Raw genomic sequence first — 9,684 nt, 5'->3', positions numbered from 1 at the left:
AAAAAAATAATTTTTTTAAAAAAATAAAAATAAAAAAAAAAGAGAATTAAAAAATAAATATATATATATATACAAGAAAAATGCTAAAAGAGAAAATAAGGTAAAAAGTGTCTTTGAAGAAAAGAAATTAAAAAGGTAAAATAAAAAAGTATCAAATTAAAATAAATTGAAACTTATGGATTGAATTAATACAAAAATGAGCTTTTTCCGATGAGATCCGACGATTTTCGATGTCTTTTTGTTTCCTCGCGACCGTGTTCCTCTCCGCCTTGCAGCTTTTGATGAAAGGTTTATATTTTGTGATGGTTTTTTGTATATTCGAAACATTTTTTGCTTCTTGAGTTGCCTGGTTTGCTTCAATTTTCTCTGTATTTTTCCCTCATTGTTTTGTGGTATTCGGATGTTGGTATTTATAGTCTCCCAGTAGGGTCGTTTCTGATTATTTTGGAGTTGTTTCAGGGTCGTTTCCGATTGTTTCGGGTTTGTTTCCCCCGTTCGGACTGTTGTTGACTGTGGTAATCCCGTTTTCAACGGGGTTTCATGCTTTCGTGTGCTACGTCGGTCGTTCCTTGTTTAACCGACCACTGGCAACACGCGAGCTCCATGCGATACCCCTACTTAAGGACAAAACCCTAGTTTGGGTTTTGGGCTGGGTCAGGCCCACCTAATCGGGCTTGCTGAGTCAGACTTACCTGATTGGGCTTCCTGCTGGGCCTTTGCTGGACTTTATTTGGACCTAAAAAATAAAAATAAAACAAAAATAGAGAATAAAAATAAAGGAATAAAAAAAATAAGTATACTATAATATATTTTAAAACTAATATTATATATATTTCGAAAAATGTTTTCAAAACCCATATATTATATATATTTTCCAACATGTTTTCTAAACTATATATTATATATTTTTTCAAAAAATGCTTTCAAAACTATATTATATATATATATCCAAACATGTTTTCTAAAACTATATATTATATATATTTTTTCAAAAATGTTTCCAAAACTATATTATATATATATATATATATTCAAAAATGTTTTCAAAAACTATATATATATGTTATATATACTGAATAAAATCCCGGAAGAAAATGAGTGACTACACATATCACTAAGGGTCATACGAATTAAAAGAAATAAAAAAAAATGAAATTCATCTATACGAGGAGCAAATAATTCGAATATTAAACTTTACAAACCTTAGAATAAACAACTACTTAACAAATACAACATGAAACGTGTAATGCAAACAGGTGGAATATATATCATAAAGTGTCATAGGCATATAAAATGATTTGTCACGGACGTTGGAATATACATTAGGCTTTTATCGCTAGCTACTTTTTTGCTCAGCAATATATGAATTTTATTGAAGGAAAATGGTCATAAAAGATCACTGTGTTTTATTAAAAATTCCCTCCAAATAGAAGGAGAAAGGGAGCATATGATGGTGATCAAGTTTACAGAAGAGTCGTCCACATAGACACAATCTCACAACAATTGATAATAACAAATATATTACAATATTCTCAACACCCTAGTAAACAAAATGATCTTACAAAAGAATATAAATTTGAGAACACTAAACTGGTTACAAACATCGTTCAAGATCCACCCCTCCAAATATTCAGAACGCAAAAAACACCCACTTGGTATTGTCTCATTTGAAAACGGATTGATGTAGCATACCATATTCTGCAATATAATATGTCAAAACGTTGCTTTGTCTGCAAACATAGTTAAACTGCATCTTCCCTATTCTTTTAAATTCGACCATCGGCCAACACCTTAATTTCACCCAACTCCAATCCTTCATGTTGCCGCAGCACTCAATTACGACCAATTTCAACTATCCTCTTCAATTTACCCCCCTCTGAGGAGTTATCAAGCCTCACTTCGATGAAGATTAACATCCGCAAAGGTTGAGTTATTTAACGGTATTTGTGAGTAAAACGCCACTAATTGTCATGATATATAGAGAGATTTGTTGTATGACGTCACGAATTATCTTGGTTTTAGTGGCTTTTGTTTTCTCATACGCTGCTATATACAGTGATAAGTAATGACATTTTTAAGTACATAATTCAAATTGATATGGACAGATAATCTCATACACACGAATAAGTTGAGTACCCATATTTTCTTTCATTTCTTCAATCCATATTATAAATAGAGTATCCACCCTCGTAGCCTCACTGCATATCGAATATCGAGATTTGTGTATTTGAATGGTCTTATATCATAAGTAGTATGGTAATTTAATCCAAAATCGACAGGTTCTGACCACCTCTGATCTTATAGAGTTAGATTTTAAAAAAATAAAGTTCAGGTCGGGTCGGGTCGAGTTTTTTAAGGGAATGAGATCGAGCTGGGATGGGTTTTGGTGAAGGGTGAAAAAACTTCGACTCAACCTGACTCAGTGATAATAATGTAATTTCTTTAAAAATTATTATTATTTAATTAAGTCCTTATTTTATATTAGGTCGGGTAAAGTTGGGTCAGATTTATACTCTAAATATTTAGGTTAGATCGGACTCAGACGGAGGATATATATTTTTCGAGCCGGGTCGGGTCAAGTCGGGTGGAGCATATTTAATTTTCCGATCGGGTCGATTTTTATACTCTAAAAATTTAGGTCGGAGTCGGATGGAAGATGTATAATTTTTGGGTTGCATCGGATCGGATGGAGGATGTATGATTTTTGGATCGAATCGAATCGGATTCGAGTGGAGAAAACATATTTTCGAGTCTGGTCGTTGTTGACTAAAACCCGACCCGTTATCACCCCTAATGATAAGGGGCAGACATTATGTTGATTGCAGTTTTTCGTTTTGTTATTTGTTTGAATGCCGTGAGTACCACACATAATTGTTGACATTATAAAATAATCACATAAAATTTAAAATTCCATAAAAACAAGTTAATACATGCTTAAGAAGTATAATCAATGCTCAATCAAATATATTACCTCTTAGGGTGATTTTAGTCATTTCCACAACATAGGGGTATTTTGCTTATTTTTGCGCATAAAGACAATCCGTTCATTTTAGCAGACAATATAGTTTGGCCATTTTAGAATGTCTTAAGGCCTCAAGCCCACTTAATAAATATTAGGGGTGTTTTTGATTTTATATCTAAAGTTTAAGACTTCGAATCAATTTATTAAGTATCAGGAGTATTTTAGTAATTTTACAAGACTTGGGCTCCAAGTCCAGTAATTTCTCCAAAATTAGGATCTTGAGTCTTACTAATTAGCTCATTCTTTCAAAGTTTCAGGACTTAATGCTCATTTATTAAACCTTAAAAGGTATTTTGGCTTTTTTATTGTTGCAAATTTTAAGATTTCTAGCTCATCTGGTTAAAGTTAGTTAGGGGTATTTTTTGTCATGTTATCACTTAGATTTTTATCTTTCCCAATTATTTTTTAATTTTATATCTTTATTAATTTGTGTTATTTGAAATTCAAATCAAACTATAACGTCTAATACATAGAATACACTTCAACTAAGTCAACAATTTTTATTATCTAAATAGTTACGTTGAACAAACTTTTAATACAATTAAAAGGATAATTCTTCAATGTATTATTTAGTTAATTAATGTAATAAAATAGAGAGAAGAACTTCTTTAATACATAAAAAACTAAATTGATGTATTATAGTATATCGAAAAATAATATTTTATATTTATTGGTCTATCGTTTCAGCTTTTTATAGAAACCTAAACAAACTAAAAGTAAATAAAAAAAGGTGTTTGATTTAAAAAATTTATTCATGTCGTAATAAAAAAATCTCAATCACCCAAAAATGTACATAAAATAAAATAAAATCTTATTTAGAATATTATAAGATTTGTTTCCTTTTGTTCTTTTGTTTGCATTAACCAACAACTAAAAGTAAAAATAAATAAATAAATAAAGCGTTTGACTTAAAAACTACTTACCGCTAATTAAATTTACACTTTGAATATAATTAAAACACCAGGAAACTACATAGTTTTCTCTTAAGAGTAATCCTTGCCATGGTCAAACTATAATCAAATAGTATATATACATAACTAAGAATTACCGTGGGTGTAGATACAGTAGCAGTAAATAATAATGGAGAATGTGACAAAGGCAAATAGCTGCAGCTTTACACCTCCTGCTTTATGGTTTCGACTGATCATTGTGTTGTTACTTGTTCTTTGCGCTTGCTGTGCTGAAATCCCAACAAACAGGTTCTTTCTTTCTTCTGTTTAATAATATATCGTGGGATCGAAGTTTGTGTAAAATATACATACGTTTTTATGTTTGAATTGCAGAAAAATCTTTAACGGCGGAGAAAATAGACATCATCGTGTTGGATTACGTGTAACTGATAACCATGTAAGATCACATTCTCCCTCTTATAGATTTCTAAGTTTTAGCATATCTTATGAGAATAAAACAAGAAAATCGAACCCTCTTTTTCAGGTGATAATTCGTAATGGAATTGTTGAAGTCACTATCGAGAATCCGTCCGGTTTTCTGAATGGAATAAGATATAATGGAATGGATAATGTTCTTGACGGTAGACACCGTAACGACGATAGAGGGTATGAATTACTTTTAATTAATATGTAACTGTTGTGGCCTCTCTTTTTAGTTTTTTAACCTTATAAAATGGAAACATATTTCTAGGTACTGGGACATTTTTTCGGATCACTGTCCCATGGACAAGTAAGTTCTTCTTCACTTCCTTCTCCTTCTTCACGCTCTCTATACAATGTTTCTTTAATTGATATCTTTGATGCTGTTGCAGATTAGTAACAGAACATTTTGAGGTTATTACACGAACTCATGAGTTAGTAGAGCTTTCCTTCACCAAAAAATGGAATTCTACAAATGATTATCACAAGCATGTTCCTTTAAACATTGACAAAAGGTGTGCAATTGCTTTCAAATAACCCTTAATATTGTTATAAGATTGATTGTTAAGCTTATATATTTTAATTCTTTCAGGTTCATAGTACGACGAGGCGTTCCAGGGCTATACATGTACAGTATTTTCGAGCGTGAAAATGATTTTCCGGATGCTAGCATGGACCACATAAGGATTGTTTTCAAGCTTAGGGAAGACAGGTAAAAACCAAAGATGAATCCCTTAATAGCTACTTGTATGTATGAGAACCAGTTTTTCATAATAATTGATGTTAAAGGTTCATGTGACATTTTGGATTAGGTTTCGGTTCATGGCACTATCAGACAGCAGACAAAGGATCATGCCTAGTACATATGATCGAATACGCTCACAGACTCTTGCCTTCAAAGAAGCCGTCGTATTGACAAATCCGTCCGATCCTCAGCTTAAAGGAGAGGTATTTTCTTGTTTTCATGAAAGAACTAAACTTAGCTTCTTTGTATAGTACTATTATTTAAGTCCCCTGATAATTGTGGTCCGTAGGTTGATGACAAGTACCAATATTCGATTGAGAACAAAGATAATAAGCTTCATGGATGGATATCCGATGACGATGCCGTCGGTTTCTGGATAATCACACCAAGCTCTGAGTTCAGAGCCGGTGGCCCTCACAAGCAGGGCCTCACTTCTCATCCTGGTGCCACTTCTCTATGCGTAAGTCTATGTTCAAGCCAACAACATGCATAAATTATAAAAGCTTGCAACAATTTCCATTTAGCTAGAACTGATTGTCTGAAATTTTCATTGCTTCGATGATGCAGATGCTTGTTACTGCTCACTATGCCGGGAAAGATTTCGACTCAAGATATAAGAAAGGAGAGCATTGGAAAAAGGTGTTCGGTCCTGCTTTTATTTATCTTAATTCTGCTTCTTCCGATAATGATCATCGCAAGATACTGTGGATGGACGCTCAAAGACAGGTTTTCTCATTACTAGCAAGATCTGGTGATCTTAAATTAATGGTATTGAACAACTAACTCATTTATCACTTATATGTGCACCATTAGTTGAGTGAAGAAATTGAAAGCTGGCCTTACAATTTCACTCGATCGAAAGATTTTCCTCGTGCTGAACAACGAGGCCAGGTTAGGGGTCAGTTACTTGTGCGAGACCGGTACAATGATAAGGAATTAGTGTCGGCGCAATCCGCCTTTGTGGTGTTGGCTGCGCCTGGAGATGCAGGATCATGGCAACACGACGGGAAGGTTAATATTGTCAACCAAATCACAAGTCTTAACTATAGACGTATATGAATATTCACACCTCTGCTTTCTGTCATGTTCTTTTCTGTTTTCAGGGTTATCAATTTTGGACTCAAACACACAACAATGGCCTTTTCCATATAGAAAATGTCCGACCGGGATTGTATAATTTGTATGCATGGGTCCATGGTTTCATTGGAGACTACAAATTGGATCTCAACATCACTATTCAACCAGGTAAAATTTATTTCCATGTTACTCTACTTCTCTAGACCATTGGGTTCCTGAAATCACATAATCTTTTTTCATAAACGCTTATGCAGGAAACAAGATTAGCTTAGGTACTCTAATATATGATCCTCCAAGGAATGGCCCTACGTTGTGGGAAATTGGGATTCCAGACCGCACAGCAGCCGAGTTCTTCATACCGGAACCTGACCCAATTCTTGTTAATTCATTGTGCCTCGATGAAACGGACAAGTAATCTCTGTTTAACCTCTTGGTCATGCATACCATTCAGCCTAAAGATCTACACACATATTTCTTCAACTTTCCAGTATGTTTTTTTCAATGGGCAGGTATAGACAATACGGATTGTGGGATCGTTACTCAGAGATTTATCATCACAACGATCTCGTCTATACTATCGGCACTAGTAACTATTCTCGGGATTGGTTCTTTGCTCATGTTCCCAGGTGCCAATTTCAACTCCATAAATTTCTCAACATCCTTTTTATATATATTCAGGGTGATAGACTCTCTTGGATCTAATATTTTCTACTTACAGGAACCTAGGGAACAATACTCTCCGGCCGACCACATGGCAGATTAAGTACAATCTCAAGGAAGTAAATGAGGCAGGAACTTACACTCTCCAGTTGGCCTTGGCAGCAGCTTCTTATGCTGAAGTACAGGTATAAATCTCAACATTATCGGTAATCATTTCCCAGGGGATAGAATGTAGCTATGCTTTTCACTTACTCTCTATGCTAATGAACCTTTACAATTGTATTCATAGGTCCGATTAAACGACCCGAGTGCCGTTCGACCGTATTTTACAACGAGGAGGATAGGTTACGATAATTCCGTAGCACGACATGGAATTCATGGAATGTATAGATTTATATAGCATTAATATGGCTGGTCACAGATTTGAGAAAGGGGAGAACACAATCTTTCTAACACAGAGCAGAAGCATGGGGGCATTCAATGCAGTTATGTATGACTATATTCGATTAGAAGGGCCGATAGTTTGATTAATTTTAGAAGAATGTATAAATACAAGATGGGAGTTGCCCGTCCAGCTCAGTTGGTAGAGTGCAAGGCTCTTAACTTTGTGGTCGTAGGATCGAGTCCTACGTTGGGCAATTCATAATTCTGACTATCAGAGGTCTTCTATGGAAGTTGCTCTCAACCTGACTTTGGGGGCAGCCTACTATTTTATCTCCCCTCACCTCTTTACATATGGGAATAAGGTCAACTAATTTATTTTATATAAATACAAGATAGGAATTTAGAAGAATGTATAAATGCAGTTATTTCTTCTTCTTAATGATCATACCTGGACAGTATATTTGAAGCAAATATTTTTTTTTACGTTTGGTTTCATTAATATATAGAAACGAGTATGATTCTCCAAATTTTAAAAGCATTATCTCATCTCAGACTACTGAGTTAAGAGCAATCTTCCCCTGGTGTAGGCCGAATTGAATTTCCATACGTCCTGCTACTAAGGCTTGATATGGTATGCGATTTGGTTTAACATGTGATTTGAAAATTCAAATAGGTGTATGAAACTATTATTGAACAATCACGATACCCACAATACAATTTGTCGTAACCTTCATTTAATAAACATAAATTAATTTTAAAATAGTTATGACTTTATTTTGGAAATTTTATAATTTTGTTTAATTTGAAATTTGGAGTCGCCATCGAAATTTAGAGTTGTTATCAATCTTTGGGTTAGGTAGGTCGAATACTTGAAGACGTCTTTTAAAATAATTTTAAGAAAAACATTTTTAAGACAAAAATTGATCTGCATTTACCCTAGATTCGTTTTTTTAATGATTTGGGAGTCGATTACTCATAGGGAAGGGTGAGCACCCTCATAACGCCCAAAATTGATACCCTCGATTATACGTTGTCTAAGTAGTAGAATTTTACAGATTTGAATTTATAGTTTAAATTAAGACCCACTTCGTTTCGATGAATTTGTAAATGAGTGAACTTATTTTATTTTTAAAATATTTGTCTCGATAAAAAATAACTTAATTTACTCACTTTTATTTAAAAAGGATGTTTTCTTATTACGTGAATTAACAAAAGTTGAAATCCATTTATATTAGACATAATTTCGTTAACCCACGACGTAAGAGCACATTACCTTTGATAATTTTTGAAAGCGAGAAAACAAATACATAACGTATGAATGCAACAAGAGTAAATGACATGTATAGCGAAGGATGAAATAGCAATCATGACAAATAAAACTAAACAGAGATAAATAAATAAATAAGATGAGATAACTAAACAATAATAAACAAATAGATACATAAAATAAGTAAAAATGAATATATATATATATATATATATATATTAAAATAATTATGTAAAAATAATATATCAAAAAATATATATGGGTAAAAAATATAGAAAAATGGTAAAGAATTATTTAAAGTGAATAAAATATATATTTAATTAACTTAATAAACAATAAATATCAATATTAATGTATTTTATTCGAATAACACTCGGAAGGCACCCAGGTTTTTTGGAGGTTTCTCATAGATTAATCGAATAATTAATAAAGGATCTCATAAATTTTATAACATTGACAATAACAAATTATATATTTAATACTATATATATGAGATACTTTACAAATGTTTAGACCTGAATGTATTCATAGGTCCGATTCATACAAATGTTTACGACGAGGAGAATAGGTTACGATAATGCCGTAGCACGGCATGGAATTCATGGAATGTACAGCTTGTATAGTATTAAAGTGGCTGGTAACAGATTTGAGGAAGGGGAGAACACAATCTTTCTAACTCAAGGCAGAAGCATGGGGGCATTCAACGCAGTTATGTATGACTATATTCGATTAGAAGGGCCGAAAGTTTAATTAATTTTATCAGTAATGTATACATACAAGATAGGAATTTAGATTCTTTCTTCTTTTTAATGATCAAACCTATGCAGTATATTTGAAGCAAATATTTTTCTTTTCGTTTGGATTCATTTATGGAGAAACGAGTATGATTCTCCAAATATTTTTTTTAGTTTTAGTCTTTTTTTTTTCTTTTTTCTTTTACTTTTGAAGGTATATATACAGTCGATAATCTTGTTATAGAGTGTTTTTTGTTATATCCTCTGACTATGGAGAATTACAAAATATCATTTAAGTTAACGAAAGTTAAAAGTCCATCTTTCATGCTAAAATACTAACAATATATAACATGATAATTAATAAAATTACCGTAACAATAAATTTAATCATTGATTTTTATATTTTATTTTAATTTGATCATAAT

At 32.7% G+C, this 9,684-nt stretch overlaps 1 protein-coding gene across 1 annotated transcript; it reads left to right on the top strand.

Annotated features, from left to right (window-relative positions):
- Positions 1 to 4,359: 4,359 nt before the first annotated feature.
- LOC120114723 (probable rhamnogalacturonate lyase B) lies at positions 4,360 to 9,275 on the top strand. Its single transcript, XM_039135531.1, has 15 exons — positions 4,360 to 4,369; positions 4,457 to 4,578; positions 4,664 to 4,702; positions 4,785 to 4,907; positions 4,985 to 5,104; positions 5,205 to 5,340; positions 5,427 to 5,597; positions 5,705 to 5,863; positions 5,951 to 6,148; positions 6,241 to 6,382; positions 6,469 to 6,625; positions 6,724 to 6,840; positions 6,933 to 7,059; positions 7,164 to 7,218; positions 9,094 to 9,275. The coding sequence occupies exons 2-15, from the start codon at positions 4,535 to 4,537 to the stop codon at positions 9,273 to 9,275; spliced, it is 1,770 nt and encodes a 589-aa protein (XP_038991462.1). The 5' UTR covers positions 4,360 to 4,369; positions 4,457 to 4,534.
- The last annotated feature ends 409 nt before the right edge of the window (positions 9,276 to 9,684 follow it).

Source organism: Hibiscus syriacus, unplaced genomic scaffold, assembly GCF_006381635.1.
Source record: "Hibiscus syriacus cultivar Baekdansim isolate YM2019G1 unplaced genomic scaffold, ASM638163v2 tig00110239_pilon, whole genome shotgun sequence".
NCBI classification, from domain to species: Eukaryota; Viridiplantae; Streptophyta; class Magnoliopsida; order Malvales; family Malvaceae; genus Hibiscus; species Hibiscus syriacus.
This window is presented reverse-complemented; position numbering and strand designations above follow the sequence as displayed.